Genomic DNA, 16983 nt, shown 5'->3' on the forward strand with positions numbered 1-16983 from the left:
AGCACTGAAGCACTGTGCTGAACTTTGGGGTAGATTCAAGATAATGAGTTAGGACACAGTCCTTGTTCCCTGTTCACAATCTAAGAGGTGGGAGACCTCTTTTCCTTATTTTACAGATGAAAGAAACCGTGGCACAGAGAGGTTAGGTGACTTGCCAGAAAAGTCACACAGCAGGCTATTGGCAGACTTGGGACTAGAACCATGATTTCCTGCCTGCCAATCTCATACTTCTTCTCCTAGGGCGTATTTTCACCCTATCCTTGTTCTCTCTGACCTCTCCCCTAGAAGTGCACTCTTAACCCAAAGCTCCTCAGAGCATGGACCTGGGAGTCAGAAGGTCCTGAGTTCTATTCCCAGCTCTACCAGAGGCAGACATGGGCGAGAGGTTGGCAGGAAGAAATGAGATGGAGGTACAGTGAGTAGGTTGGCATTAGAGGAACAAAGGGTACAAGTAGGGTTGTTGTAGGTGAGCAGTGAGGTGAGGTAGGAAGGGGCAAGGTGATGCTTTAAAGCTTTAAAGATTAGACTGTCGGATCTTTTTTAAAAAAATGACATTTGTAAAGCTCTTATTTTGTGCTTGGCACAAAATATTCCCAGCTCTACCACTTGTCTGTTGTGTGAACTCTGGCAAATCACTTAAATTCTCTGTGCCTCAGTTACCTGATCTGTAAATTGGGGATTAAGTTTGGCAGCATGGTGTAGTAGATAGAGCACAGGCCTGGAACTCAGAAGGTCATGGGTTCTAATCCCAGCTCCACCGCTTGTCTGTTGTGTGACCTTGGGCAAGTCACCTAACTGCTCTGTGCCTCAGTTACCTCATCTGTAAAATGGGTATTGAGACTGTGAGCCCCACATAGGACAGGGCCTTTGTCTAACTCAATTTGCTTGTATTCACCCCAGAGCTTAGTAAAGTGCCCAACACATAGTAAGTGCTTAACAAATACCATCATTATTGTTATTATCTTAGGTCAGACTGCCCATTGCTCTACTTTTGCTTCCATCCTGTCAGGGTAGGAATGGAGAGATCTGTCGGGGTAGGGAGAAATTGCCTCTTTTCACTCCTTGAACTCAACCCCTTTAGGAATCCTCCTATTAGGGTCAAAACTCCCATAAGGCCAGAAGCTGTCACATTTCTTGTAAGGAGCAAGAAGTTGACTGAGCCAAAGGACTCCAAGCCAGGTGTTCCCCAAGTACAGGTCCCATGCTTAAGCAGCTTAGTAAAAATCGGTTCCACTCACACACGTAAAGAGGTGCAGAATTGCCTCACATCTTGCAGAGAACTTGGAGCCTCCTCTACATTCATCCGTATACTAATCCCAAGATGTAGCAGCATGAATATGTTAATAGAATCTAGATGTATGAGTATATTAGCCTGCACAATTGTATTTGACCTATTATACATGTATATTATCGGGACGAGGGCAATCTATCATATTTATTGAGTGCTTACTGTTTGCAGAGCACTGTACAAAGTGCTTGGGAGAGCAGGGCAGAGACAGACTTGCATTTCATCAAATATATCAGTTCCTTATCTCACACATCTATCTGCTTTGGGGTGGTTTTTTTTAATCTTTGTGTGAACACTTTAAGCCTGCTTTCAAACTCCGCCTAAGATGTTCAAGAATGATTCAAGAATCATTCAGGGTTTATTGTAACTTGTTTTATGAGCCTTACACTATTTTGGAAATGATAGCTACATAAATTATAATGGGTGGGCGCCATTCCCAAAAAGACTCATAAAATACAATGCCAAATCCACTGTAGATCCAAAATATATTTTTATTTTCTGCCCCATTTTCCACTTTTTTTTTAAGAGTATACTTTGTTTTTACTATGTGCCAGGCACTGTACTAAGTGCTGTGGTAGATACAAGCTAATAAGGTTGGGCTCAGTTCATGTCCCACACTGTACTTGGTCTTCATCCCAATTTAACAGATGAAGTAGCTTATGTACGGAGAAGTGAAGTGACTTGCCCAAGGTCACAAAGAAGACAAGTGGTGAAGAGGGGATTAGAACCCAGGTCCTTCTGACTGTACTCTAGCCACTGCTTCACTGGCTTAATTGTAAGATGCTAAATAGGTAGGCCTTCAAGTCATGGGTTGACATTGTGTGTCTCGATAGAAACAGGAATAAGCTCATTGTTAGCAGGGAATGTGCAGCACGGGCTAGTGGATAGGGCACCAGCCTGGGAGTGAGAAGGACCTGGGTTCTTAGCCTGGCTCCACCACTTGTCTACTCTGTGACCTTGGGCAAGTCACTTAACTTTCTGTACTTCAGTTACCTCATCTATAAAATGGTGATTAAGACTGTGAGCCCCATGTGGGACATGGGCTATGTCCAACCTGATTAGCCTGTATTTAGCCCAGTGCTTAGTACATTCCTGGCATATAGAAAGGGCTAAACAAATACCATGAAAAAAAAACTCTGTTGTGTTCTCCAAAGCACTTAGTACAGTACTTTACATAGAGTAAGCACTCAATAAATATCATTAATAATGAGGATGAAGTAATAAGGATTTTTAATACTCCGAGTTATAATGTTTACAGTTTACAAACTTTCCAACTAATAATAATAATAATGTTGGTATTTGTTAAGCGCTTACTATGTGCCAAGCACTGTGCTAAGCGCTGGGGTAGACATAGGGGAATCAGGTTGTCCCACGTGGGGCTCACAGTCTTAATCCCCATTTTACAGATGAGGGAACTGAGGCACAGAGAAGTTAAGTGACTTGCCCACAGTCACACAGCCGACAAGTGGCAGAGCTGGGATTCGAACTCATGAGCCCTGACTCCAAAGCCCATGCTCTTTCCACTGAGCCACGGTTCCTTCTCCAGTGCATAATGCCATTTAGACAAAGCAATTTTTGGTAGCTCAGATTTGTGTAAGCTCCCCATGATATTTCTTTTCACAGGATCATGAGCCCCTTGCACTTGCAAACTGGAGAAGGCATCAGGTTTAGTGAAAGTATCTGCCACCAGAGCCTGAAATTAAATTTCATTCTTCTAATGACTGCCACAAAAAGGCCCAACATTCCGCTGGAGCAGAAAGTTCATTGACTGTGTCAGCAGCAACCTGATCATCCCCATGACAGCCTTTCAGGGATTTTTCTCTCTCCTACCACCTGCTCTCCCCTCCTCTTAAATTGTGAGTCCCACGTGAGATTTATTGATTCACTGAATCTACTCCAGCACTTAGGACAAAGCTTGACACTCAGTAGCTGCTTAATAAATACCATAGTTATGGTATTATTTTTGCATTATTTTGCATATAATAATAGTACTTATAGCATTATAAATGATTCCATATATTATTAAAAATGAGGCAAATAATTTCCCACGTTTCCTTGGCACCTACTCCCTTCTGTGACATTTTTTCACTTGGATTTGCACCCTTTATTCACCCCTCCCTCAGACCCACAGCACTTATGTACATATCCATAATTTATATTATTAATATTAATGTCTGCATCCCCCTCTAGGCTGTAAACTTGTTTGGGGGGGTAATATGTCTACCAATTCTGTTATATTGTATTCTCCCAAGTGCTTAGTACAGTGCTCTGCACACAGTAAGCGCTCAATAGATATGATTGACTGACTGAATAATTAATTGGGGTACTAGTTAAGCTCTTACTGTGTACCAAGCACTGGGGTAGATTCAAGATAATCAGGTCCCACATGGGGCTCACAATCTAAATAGGAGAAAGAATAGGTATTGACTCTCCATTTTGCAGATGAGGAAACTAAGGCACAGATAAGCTAAGTGACTTCCTCAAGGTCACACAGCAGTTGTGTAGCAGAGGTGGAATTAGAACCCAGGTCTCTTGACTCCCAGACCTGTGCTCTTTCCACCAGGCATCGTCACTATTGATGGTATTTTTTTAGCTAAATGGCTGGGAGATTAAGAGTAAGATTGAGACACAATCCTTACTCTCCAGGAGTTTACAGTTTGATGAAGGGAATTAATCTTAAGGATGGGGACCCTCAGACCCTCCTTAAGGCAGTTTTCATGCTAAAAAACACTGTGCTCATTGAACAACCCTCAGGGAAGGAGTTTGGCCTCCTTTCAGGAGCAAATGACTCCAAGCCTGAAGACCTCAACTATTCCCAGTGGTTCCATTGACTTGCTGAGAGAGTCTAGGCAAATTGTGCACTGTCTCCTTGTCTTCATTTTCCCACCAGAGAGAGAACACGGTTATTGCTTCTTCAGGAAAGTCACGCAATCTGGAAGGGATTGACACAATCCTGGGCAAGACATCAGGAAGACTTAGAGCACAGGAGAGAGCATTTAAAAAAAATGATATCTGTTAAGCACTTACTATGTGCCAAGAACTGTGCTAAGTGCTGAGATAGATACATGATAATCAGGTTGAACACTGTCCCTGTCCCATGTGGGGCTCTGTCTCAATCCCCATTTCACAGATGAGGGAATTGAGGCACAGAGAAGCAAAGTGACTTGCCCAAGGTCACACAGTGGACAAGTGATGGAGCTGCGATTAGAACCCAGATCCTTCTGACTCCCAGGCCCATGCTCTATCCACTAGGCCATGCTGCTTTAAGTTCCTGAAGGGGAGAGAAAGCTCAGGCAGGCAGAAAATAGCTCTGGTCTGGTGTCAGATAGCTGTAAATACCGGGTTCAGAGTCTCAAGAGGCAAGAAACTTGTGAGGCCTGGGAGGCACATAGATGAACTCATCGAAGTTCAGGGCAGGCTGGGGTTGTCCCTTTGCCCCCATCTCATTGCCTGCCCTCTGCCAGCCATGCACCAACTGTTGAGGAATGGATGGGGATTGAGTCCGCATTTAAATGTCATCTTTGTTTTGGTTTCTGCTGGGGAAAAAAAAGTCAGAGAACAAAGAAGAAATTGAATTCCAGTCTCCCGCTTCCTGAGCCCAGAGAAAAACCAGACTATACAGGATCCTTGAGCAGAATTTAACAGGCCCAGGCCCTCTTGAACAGCTTTATTAAAGGCAAAATTGTTTATATTTTCTAGTCCACTTGGGCCAGACTCTGAAATTTCAATGTTTGTAGAATTTAGGCTTGGAAGGGGTCCCCATATCAAGTCTATGCAGAACTTTTAGACTTAAATTCTTGTAATCCTGAATTTGCTCCTGATTAACAGTAAGATCTGGAGAAGCCATTAGAATGGAAGAAGCCAGGCCTAGTTGGTAGAGCACAAGACTGGAAGTCACAAGGTCTGGATTCTAGATTGTGCTCACTATTGGCAGGGAACATGTCTGCTAATTCTATTGTATTGTTCACTCCCAAATGCTTAGTACAGTGCTGTTAACATAGCAAGTGCTCAATAAATACCATTGATTGATTGGTTGATTCTAATCCCAGCCCCAAACCTTGCCAGTGGGTGACCTTGGCCAAGTCACTTAATTTTTCTGTGCCTCAGTTTCCTCATTTGTAAAATAGGGATTGAATTCCTGTTCTCTCTTCCCCTAAAGACTGTGAGACCTATGTGGGACAGGGTCTGTGTCTGATCTGGTTATCTTGCATCTATTCCAGCCCTTGGTAGAGTGCTTGGTACATAGTAAGCACTTAGCAAATACCAAAATTATTACTCTTGAAAAGAGGGATCCTTGGAATGCTCCCAAGTGCCCCCCCCCAAATCCTGCTGAAGTCACTCACATCTCTGTGTCTGAATTTTCTCAGTTATGAAATTGATACTAGACCAGGAATGTGGCCAGAAAGCAGGAAATGTGGAAGAGAATCAGGTAGACCTCCTTGAAAGAAAGATTACCAATAAACCTGAATAAATCCTCCAGATTCACTCTGTTTTCTTGGTCCCAATTTCAGATTCGGAAATGTAAACCACATCTGATGTTGCGGACATTCTTCTTTTCATTTTCAGTTCTCCTAAAGGTTTAAGATCCAGCACAGATTATTTCCAGCGTTGTGGAATAATAAAGGAAGAGGGTTATTTCAAGCTGTCTGGGAAGAGGAAAAAAATTGTCTAGTGAAAGAAAGCCAAAGGGCAAAAGTTCACAGCCTAGTTGCAGCTCACAGAGAGTAGAGCTTCATGGGATGAGGCTGTTAGCACAGGATCGGTCTCCTCTTGCCCTGCACCATCCCCCATTGAATTCTGCCCCTCTAATATCGTGAGGGCCCCACTGACTGGATGAGGGAGTTTGCAATAAAAACTTACTACAGCTGGAAAAAAATACCGTGTGAAATTCAGAATTCACCTCTTCCATTGCAGAATGTCATGGGTTGACAGCCCAACAGAATTTCAACTCCAATAAGCTTGAATTAATTTCCAGGCGAAGAAGCAGAGATAAAAGGGGGCGGGATTTGAAGAGTTTCTCTTTGGGTATTTGTCAAGCTTTCTGGATGAGTCTGAAGACAGAACTGATTTCTACTGGAGTGTTTTCGAGCTAGTTCCTGAATAAATTCTGAATCCAACCACATACAGCCAGGTAAATTGTTATATAATTTCACTGTCTTAACTGGTTAAATTATGAGTTAAATTGAAGATATTGGCATCATCTAAAAAAAATTGTTTTAATTTCACTGTCTTAACTAGTTCCATGAGTTAAATTGAAGATATTGGCATCGTATGAAAAAGTAGTTATTTAACTAGAACAATACCAATTGAATTATTCACAGTAACCTTTCTGCTTAGTTTCCTGAAAAGAAGATATTGATGTTGGAATTATATCCTCCTAATTTCTTCTTTAAAATCAAACTCCTAAAAAATCATGGTGTTCATATAGATCAAATACCAGCTAATGTTATTTCTCCTTTACTGAAATGTCTTCATCCAAAATAACCTTCAGCCATCCCAGAATCCTAAGCTAAGTCTGTGGAAGTACACTGTTGGATATGAGATAAAAACCTAAGGAAATCAGTACAAAGAAACTTTCCCAAACAAAAGATGCTTGCTGAGTTTTTCATGTGCAGTTTCCAGGTGTTATTCAGTCAGGGTCATGGTTGTAGTACCGCCATAGCAACAACTTGGAAACTGAACACTTTGGTTTTTTCAAATAATAGGAAAGTCTCCAGAGCTTTCTTTTTTGTGTGGCTATTTTTAACCTGGTCTCTCAACAGTTTCTCTCCCTATTTCTTATCTCTGTGGGCTTTAGTCCCTGTTGTCACCACCATCTCTCTTTCTGAAGGTCCTTATCCACAGACTCTAACAGCACTTATGCAGCCCCACAGAACTTATTATTATTATAATAATAATAGTAATTGTGATATGTGTTAAATGCTTATTATGTGTCAAGCACCTTTCTAAGCACTGGGATGGACAAATCAGACACAGTTCCTGTCTCACTTGGGGCTCAGTCTTATTCCCCATTTTACAGTTGAGATCACTGAGTCCCAGAGAATTAAAGTGACTTGCCCAAGGTCACACAGCAGACATGTGTCAGGATTAGAACCCACATCCTCTGACTCCCGGGCATGTCCGCCTTCCACAAGTCCACACTGCTTCCCATGCACTTATGTACATATCCATCATTTGTTTATTTATATTAATGTCTGTCTCTTCTGCTGAACCATAAGCTTGTTGTGGGTGGGGAACATGTCTAAGGATTTGTTATATTGTACTCTTCCAAGTGCTTAGTACAGTGCTCTGCATATAGTAAGTGCTCAATAAATGCGATGGATTGATTAACATCCCTCATCCCAGTAATTTCAAACTTTGAGGAGTGAAGATGAAGGGAACTGGAGGGATTTTAGTGGAAGGTCCTAAAGGCAATTGCCATTCCTCTCAAGTTTTCTATCTTTATGCCACATACAAATCATTCTCACATTATTCTTTCTAGGTAGCAGGACTCGGCCTTCCAGACAGCACTGTTCTTTAATTCAGTGCAGTTGAAGCTGTTTATAAAGGAGGGTTAAAGAAAGACTGATTCCCTGTCTTATTCCCTTTTGCCCCTGCCTGGGCCAAATGTCACCTTGGCACTGTGGTTGAGGTCTCCTTGGCCCAGAGCTTGGAAACACTGAGTGACCTTTTATTATATCGATTTGGGAAATATCTGCAGAACTAAATGAAATTAAGATTTTATTTGGTTCTGTTTTGTGAGGGGTAAGACCAGCAGCATGGTGTAGTGGATACAACATGGACCTGGAAGTCAGAAGTACCTGGGTTTTAATCACTCTCTGCCATTTATCTGCTGCGCGACCTTGGGCAAATCACTTTGCTTCTCTGTGCCTCGGTTACCTCATCTGTGAAATGGGGATTGAGACTGTGAGCTCCACATGGGACAGGGACTCTGTCCAACTAGATTTGCTTGTATCTACCTCAGCGCTTAGTACATTGCCTGGCACACTGTAAAGGCTTAACAAATACCATCATTATTATTGTTTTTGTTATTGTGGGAATTCCAGGCTTCATTCCTGATTGAAGTCAGGGTCCTTAAGCACTTTTATTGTTGGGAAAGGGACCATAAGGAGTAAGCTTGCATCCTTAGGAGAGTCCACTTCTTGGCTCATTATTGTTTGTCTCTTTGATAAGAGGAAGGCACATCAAGGCACATAGGAATTTTCAAGCACATGCTGGATTTGGGTGAGAGCTGTTAAGTGTGGAATCAAAGCTTTTGCAGGCTTTCTCGCCACCCTGAAAATACACTTTAGTGCAAGCTTTTTTTTCCCCCAACAGGTTCTGGCTTCCAGAGTGAGAACTTCACTCTCAATTTTCCTTCAACTTTAGTTGTTTTTACCTTTTATCTTTTCCCAAACTTCTGGACTGAACAAGCTTCTTATTTCACACACACAATGAGATGAACTTGGAATTCCTTCCCAAATCGCTTTTATAATTAACATGTAACAAAGAGCGTAAAAGCTCTGTCTGCACTGAATAAAAGCCTAGAGGTCATTTGTTTACCCCCTAATGAGGATAAAACAAAGAAAGCAGAGGAGAGGACTACTGGATAGTGGAGAAAGGCATCGAAAATGAGAAACTGAAAGAGGAGACTACCTAATGTTGAAAGCAGAAAGAGAAGAGAATAAGGCAGAGGAAGAACGAGGATCTTAAGAGTCCCACAGAGGTGGATGGTGCAACATGAGCTATTATCCGAAATGATTTGAAGTCAAGTCCTGTAGATGATAGAATTCCCACATGGGTAATAACACAATCAACAGTAGAGTGAAGATATTTCAAAGCATGAACAATAAAGGAAATACTCTGAACAGATAATGATGTTTGGGGAGTGTATCAATCTGTCTATTTTTTGAGCACTTACTGTGTGCAGTGCACTGTACTAAGCGCTTGGGAGATTACAGTCTAAGAGTTGGTAGAAACATTCCTTGCTCACAGTGCGCTTAAAGTCTAGAGCATATGAGGCAGGTGATCATTGGACCATTCTAAAGGTTCTCTGGGAGGGGTCTTGAAGCCACCTCGAGATTTGGCTAGCAGGTACCTGATAATCGTGGCCAGTCTTTCTGGCTACAGTGTTATTTTTAAATTCCCTGGGATTTTAGAGATTCTCAACCACAGGGGATTGTTTAAATTGACCCTGGAGAAAGGAGAATGGACATTTGATCTCTTAGGGTTCCTTCCAGTTCTAGGATTAGTGGCAATACTAAGGAAATAATTTACACTTATTTCTTTATCTAGTCATCCTACCATCTCTGTCTTTCCTGATCGATTGTAAGCTCCTTGGGGACAGGGACTTCGACCTTCCCTGACTAAGCCCTCATTTCCTTTTCTTCCACTCGCTTCTGTGTCGCCCTGACTCATTCCCTTTATTCATCCCTCCCCTCAGCCTCACAGCACTTACATACATATCTCTAATTGCTTTAGTTAAATTAATGTCTCTAGATATAAGCTCATTGTGAGGCAGGGAATATGTCTGTTATTTTCATTTGATCGCATTTATTGAGCGCATACTGTATGCAGAGCACTATACTCGTTATACTGTACTCTCCCAAGCACTTAGTTCAGTGCTCTGCACATAGTAAGTACTCAATAAATAATAATAATAATATTTATGGTATTTGTTAAGTGCTTACTATGTGCAAGCACTGTACTAAGCACTGGGGTTGGATCCAAGCAAATCGGGATGGACACAGTTCCTGTCCCATATGGGGCTCACAGTCTCAATCCCCATTTTCACATGGGACAACTGAGGCCCACATAAGTGAAGTGACTTGCCCAAGGTCACACAGCAGACAAGCGGAAGAGCTGGTATTAGAACCCATGACCTTCTGACTTCCAGGCCTGTGCTCTGTCCACTACGCCAGTAGGATTGATTGACTGGCTGACCTATTTTGTACCCCCCAGGCGTTGAATATAATGCTCTGCATAAAATATGTTCTCAGTCAAAAACTATTGATTGATGATGGGCAAGATGGATTAAGGAAACTGCATTTTCTTCCTAGGCATGTTAGTTTACCAAGCTTTTTCTGGTTGTAAAAGTTTTATATTGCTTACTAAAATGTACTATAGATAAAATATAAGAAATATTAGAAAGGTAGTCAAATACCTGTTAAATCAATTCTATATTCTGCATTTTTAAAATATATCCATTGTTTTATTATGGTTTCAGTAAAAATCCAAAACATATGGTTTTGAGTGGCTTTGGAGATTTCTCACCAAGTCCAGGTGAAACCAGCTGTGTTTGGATACATAAATTGCTTTGAACTGCTTTTCAAATACTTCTGTTTCAGTAAAACCAAAAGGAGTTTTTAACTGTAGTTTATTCCCCTATTTTCAAATTCCAGTCTCAGCTAAGAGGAAGGGGCCAGGTTGTTTATGCTTGTTTTCTTTCCTCTCACAACAATACTGATGTGGCCAATTAGCCCACTTCAAAAGCCTTTCATTTCCTTAGACATAGGAAAAAAATTTTTGCCAAGCATTCAATAGCTCAGCTCCCCAAAGATTTGAATTGGTTAGTAGGAGAGTTGCCTTTAGGTTCGGAGACAACAGGGACAGTTGTTGAGATCCTGCGGACAGTCGCTGAGGTTGTAGCCATGCATGTGAATTGGTTTTAAACCCATCAGCTTCAAGGGAGAGATTAGTTGGTCAAAATCATTTTCCCTCGCTCTTTTTCTCCCTCATGTGAAGTTGCTCAGAGAACAAAAACTCCAAGGTTTAAGGTAAGCACAAGAATCCTCCTCCTATTTGATTTTAATGTACCTACTAACCAATATGACTTTTCTACTTCTGAAATCTGGATTATACAAAATGTAAAATACATTCTCTAGTCAGTGGATTGGGTGTACTTATCCACATAGTTTGTTATCCATAGAAGTAGATTTATGATTTAAATGATCACTATCAAGTTATGGATAGGATCCTTTTGCTCAGTTCATAGGAAAATGTAGTTTTCTTACAGTTTATGTTGTCATTGTTTCACAGGTCTGGAAACCATGAAGACTCTAGTTTTCATTTTGTGCTTCATAGGAGCAGCAACTTCAACACTGGTAAAATGTCACCCATCCTGGTTTCACAATTGCAGGATGTGCCTTTTTCTATTCTTGTATTAAGCTTAGAAAATTTAATGTCTGTTAGAAGATTCTTAAACTGGTTCCTAACTGCAATTTCTATTTTGGATCTGCAACTGGTAAACTTGAAATATGTGGACAGAAGAATGTAGAAAGGTTATCATCTTTTCATTCATTCATTCAATAGTATTTATTGAGCGCTTACTATGTGCAGAGCACTGTACTAAGCGCTTGGAATGTACATTTCAGCAACAGATAGAGACAATCCCTGCCCACTGACGGGCTTACAGTCTAATCGGGGGAGACAGACGGACAAAAACAAGACGACTTAATTATGATAAATGGAATCAAGGGGGTGTACACCTCATTAACAAAATAAATAGGGTAATAAAAATATATACAAATGAGCACGGTGCTGAGGGGAGGGGAAGAGAGGGGGGAGGAGCAGAGGGAAAGGGGGAAAGGGGACTTAGCTGCGGGGAGGTGAAGGGGAGCGGCAAAGAGGGAGCAGAGGGAAAAGGGGAAGCTCAGTCTGGGGCTTTCTTTTCTTTCTATCCTAATGGTGAAGTAATTGGGTTGGGCAGGGAGAGTACAGAATAGAGAAAACATTGGCTATTGTTTTGAGCCTTCCGCTAAGTCTGCTGAATCAGATGGGACAGGGAAGGGGAAATCCTCCCAAGTGAACCATCCTCACTGGCCTGACTGAATCTCGGGATATTGGAGTCTTGGTCAAGAATGCCTTCCTAACTTGACTTCTCTACTCCACTGGACTCATTTCCCTCCCTCTGAAGCATTGTCTCTCTCCTCCTCCCCACCACTGTCTTTTTCCATCCCAGAGCCCTTGCCTGTCTCTAGTCCTCCTGCAGGACACAGAGATCTTTCCTGTGTCTTCCTCGAAGCCATTTCTCCAAATTATAGGGGGAGAGTTTAACTCCCCAAATCATTGAAATCCAAGGGAATTGCAGCTCTCCCCCTCCCTGCAACCTTTTGATTATGATAGGTGCCACCCTTTCCTTGTCACTGCTAGACCTTGCTCATCTCCACAATGGCCATTTGAGAAGATATAATAATATATAATTATATGTTATACTACACTATATTGTATAATATATTAATATTATATTTATGTTATATGTACATATATAATATAATAAAAATGTAATCCCCCCCCAGACTGTGAGCCCATTGTAGTCAGGGATTGTCCTTCTTTACTGCTACATTGTACTTTCCAAACACATAGTACAGTGCTCTGCCCACAGTAAGTGCTAAGTAAATACGATTGAATGAATGAATGAATGAGTGAATGAATGAATGAAAACCTGTGGTATTTATTAACCACTTACTTGTGCCAAGCACTGCACTAAGTGATGGGGTAGAGCATCATCATCGGCAGTATTTACTGAGCACTTACTGTGTGCAGAGCACGGTGCTAAGTGCTTGGGAGAGTACAATGCAACAGAATTCGTTGGATGTATTTCCTGTGGATACAAGGTAATCCGGTCCCACATGGGGCTCACAGTCTAAGTAGGAAGGAGAACAGAAAAGTATCTCCCCTGGAGACAGCACCACCATACCCAGTGGGATTGAGGTCTTGGGAAGACAGTTGATAGGCAGCTAGAGCTATTAAAACAAAGAAACGTAATGTTCGTGACCACTTTCAATGTTCCAGGCAACTTCAAGGAACACAGCTGAGGATTCCCAGCCGACCGCTGGCTCCCTGAGTTCAGTTCAGAGTGCTCAGACCACCTCTGCAGCCGACAGAGTGGAGGTCACACCTTTGGATGGCGAAGATTCAGAAGATGAACCTTCATTGGGAGAATCGAGAGAGGAGTTGGGGAATCACACCACTAGCCTAACTTTGGTAGGCCTACATCAATCAATCAATTGTATTTATTGAGCGCTTACTATGTGCAGAGCACTGAACTAAGCACTTGAGAAAGTACAGTACAACAGAGTTGGTAGACACGTTCCCCATCCAGGAAGAGCTTTCAGTCTGGAGGACTAACAAATTCATTACTTTTCAAAGGATCCCAGAGGACCCTAAATCTCAAAGATAAATTCAGTCATTGGGTGACTTTGGTCAATAGTTTACCTTCTCCTAGGATCAATTTTCTTATTTTTGAACTCTGGGATAATATCATCTGTCTCCTGCCCATGGTCCTCCAGAGGTGCTGTGAGTTCCACCATGGCATTGAGAAGATTCCAGAGGACTTGAACAGGCAAGAAAACTCTCCCTATCCTCTTCCTGAGCCTTCCCCAAAGCCACACTCAACTCTGGGGGACAAAGATCTTCCAGCTAAATTAGCATCATCTATAGTGAGGTACCTCTAGGATTTCAAGTTTCTGCTCTGCCCCAGGCTACACTCACTACTTCTGGGGAGTTCCTGCAGAAATGCCCTATGGATACAAGAGTGGTTCTAAGGTGATCACCACTGACTCTCCCAAATCTCACATGCTCCTGGAATTTATAGACATACATTGTGTGCGTTACATGGGTCATGCATCGTAACATAGTGATGTCAGGTTGGATCTTTTGTGGAAATCCACAGAATCTTAGCGATTATGCCTTGGCTGGGTAGGGGAGACTTCTAATCCCCTCCCTTGCTCCAGAACCATTGTATTCTCTCACAGACCCATGGGATCATAGGGGCTACTTCTGAACTAGGAGACTCAGCAGTAGGAACTGAGGGAAAATAATAATAATAATGGTACTTGTTAAGTGCTCAAAGAAGTACTTATTAAGTGCCAAACACTATTCTAAGCACTGGAGGAGGTACAAGTCAATCAGATAGGACACAATCATGTTGGGGCTCACACTCTTAATCCCCGTTTTTACAGATGAGGTAACTGAGGCCCAGAGAAGTGGGCCTCACACAGAGCAGACATGTGGCCGTGGCAGGATTAGAACCCAGATCCTTCTGACTCCCAGATCAGTACTCTATCTACTGAGCCACACTGATTCTCTAAGGCATTTAAAATGAAAATACTGAAATTAAAGGTATTTAGTGCCTTATCAGTCCCAGTGAGGGGACAGATCAGCAGACAAACTGGATTGTCTGGTATAAAACTGGAGAAATGGATAAAGGGTCCCCTTCTTTGTAAAACCATCTTAGGGAGATTGTTTGGCAGGCATTGTCCCCTAAAGGGTAAAATCGGGCTGCATCTGAAAATTGTGGCACCAGGATTGAATGAGCATTAAAAGAGGTTTTAATAGAGCAAAGTGAGGTGGAAAGGAATAATGACTACGCCTTGCAGACCACAAATATAAGTTCCAAAGTTCCTTTCTGATATGACCTTTTTCCTTTAAAGGCTGAAGGAACCGCTACTGAAAAGTCCAAAGTTGAAAAGCTGGGCAGTGACCAACCTCCAGGCTCGAGTGATGATTTGAAATCATTTGAGGACAGCGGTATCAAACCCAAGGACCCCCAGGATGTCTTGAGTGTGAACCTGGAATCTGGGCCAAGCAAGAGTGGCCTCGCTAGCCCCCAGAGTAAGAATCAAGGTGGAGAGCAGCCCAAAGAAGCAGATGTACCTGAGGGGTATTCTGGCAAGAAGCAGAATTCCACAGAAATTCCAGAAGAACTCAATCAATCACTTGGGATAAGCGAGGGGCAGGACAAGGAATATTCCCAAGTAGATACCAGAAAGGAGGAAACCAAAGAGCTCATTGAGTCTGCTGACAGGCAAAACCAAGAGGACAAGGTGAGTCTATTTGAACAGGAAGAGAGCCTGGAAAATGTATAATTGGATGCCAATGGCAAGAGCCCAAGCAGGCACTGAAATGCTGATGATACCAATGGAGATGCAAGTAGCAAAGATGATCAGTCTCACGGTGCTTGGAGGGGGTGGGGAGGATGACTTCAGCCCAGATGAGAAGGAAAAGAGTTATGAAGCATGTGAGTGCAGAGTAATAATCCAGAAGCCAGCACTCATGAGGAACAAAGCAAAAGAAAGGAGGATAAACCAATGAGGCTACCAATGAGGTCAGTGAAGGCAGAGGTGTGGGCAGTTATGTAGGTTCAGTCATACTGCTCTGAATTATTCTGATTAAAGGACTGCCAATGTGAGCAGGGATTCATCTGTCAGTGTTCTTTACTGAGCACTTGGGTGCAAAGCACTGGATTAAGCAGTTGGGAATATAATAGGCTCTGAGGACATAGTAGAGCTTAGACACCATCCCTGACCTCAGTGAGTTTACAATCTAAACCACAGCAGCAATCATGGGCCATGGTGGGTTTACATGATGTATAATAAGCCCCCTATTTTAACACCCTTAATCCTAATCGTTTGTAACACAGTTTCCCTGTCATAAATCTTTACTTTGTTTTCTCTGATCAAAAAGGTAAAGGCTTCGGAGAACTCACCTCCCAAGGATGACAGTTCGAGCATTAATTGGAAGCAGCTAAGTGTTGGTGAGCATTTCCTGAGTGGGACTGGTGAGGAACATCCATCCAATCAGGAACGGATTCTTCCAGCCAGACACAGAAATGCTTTATTCACATTAACAGACAATTTTTTAAATCCCCCAAACTCAGCCCTGTGTACTCTCTTCCTCATGGGCCAAAGTGTTTTGTTTTGTATTTTTAGGTTGTTTGTGGTATTTGGGTAGTGCTTACTACATGTCAAGCATAGTTAGCGCTATGAGTGGATATAAGTTAATCAGGTCAGACAGAGTCCCTGTTCCACAAGGGGCTCATATCTAAGTAGGGAGAACAGGTATTGAATCACCAATTTGCAGTCGAGGAAACCCTGGCACCGAGAAGTAAAGTGACTTGCCGGAGGTCACGCAGCAGGCAACTGGTGAAACCTGGAATTAGAACCCAGGTCCTTTGGCCTCCCAAGCCCATGCTTTATCTAATAGGCCACAGTGTTTCTAGGCAAGGCAAGTTGACTCCTGCCCAGAGGTCCCAGACTTGCTTTTTCTGCATGGCATTAGGGTTACACCAAGCCTACCTTCTGGTACCTCACAACTGTCTGCTTTCAGAGAATTATTCCAGGCAGCAGCTCTGGGCTTTGGAGAGAGGGGTGGGTAGGGTAGTCTTCGGTAAGGCCACAGCTCTGAACCAACAGATTAAGGATTTTGTGTGGAATTTGCTTTTTTCCCCTGTTTGTGTACTCACTTTTACTCCTCCCAAGCCCTGTGTTGTAGTTACATGCCTACAAAACAGACACAGCTGCCTACAGCTGGAGCTGAAGGCATATGAAAGCCATTAATTGTATATTCCAGCAGAAAGTCACCTACAGAGATACTAGTGCAGGAACTAGAGAGTGCTGCTGACTACTCTGAAATGCACCACCTCTCAGAAAAAGACTCCAGTTGGTGACTAGTTTGACCCAGGACAGAAAAACAGGATAGGACAATTCAGATCCCAAGCTTAGCAAACAATGTAAATCAGACCCAAGCTGAAAAAGGTCTGAATTTATGAGGCTTCATTCCTCGATTTGCTGCTTCCCCATACTCCAGTTCAGGAATGACAGTCTGGTTGTTCCTGGATCTTCACGCTTCAGGGGCCCATGGAGATCTGGGCCATCTGGTGGGAGATCCTGAATCTCAGATGTTCCAAACTGAAGTGGCGGAATGGCCCAAAGGGG

The 16983-nt window shown here is 42.5% G+C and overlaps 1 protein-coding gene across 3 annotated transcripts in view; it reads left to right on the forward strand.

Annotated features, from left to right (window-relative positions):
• The window catches only part of SPARCL1 (SPARC like 1), a 50863-nt gene that overhangs the window by 22927 nt on the left and 10953 nt on the right, over positions 1–16983 (forward strand). Inside the window, exons 2-6 of one of the 3 annotated variants that reach the window (XM_029076614.1) lie at positions 6203–6419; positions 11306–11370; positions 13061–13252; positions 14701–15093; positions 15734–15803. In XM_029076614.1, coding sequence (XP_028932447.1) covers positions 11317–11370; positions 13061–13252; positions 14701–15093; positions 15734–15803 — 709 coding nt within the window. In that variant the 5' untranslated portion in view covers positions 6203–6419; positions 11306–11316. Of the gene's footprint in view, positions 1–6202; positions 6420–10848; positions 11044–11305; positions 11371–13060; positions 13253–14700; positions 15094–15733; positions 15804–16983 lie in introns of those variants that run through there. The other 2 variants (XM_029076615.2, XM_029076613.2) reach the window with 2 other exon arrangements.

The sequence above is a fragment of the Ornithorhynchus anatinus genome, chromosome 12 (assembly GCF_004115215.2).
Source record: "Ornithorhynchus anatinus isolate Pmale09 chromosome 12, mOrnAna1.pri.v4, whole genome shotgun sequence".
NCBI lineage: Eukaryota > Metazoa > Chordata > Mammalia > Monotremata > Ornithorhynchidae > Ornithorhynchus > Ornithorhynchus anatinus.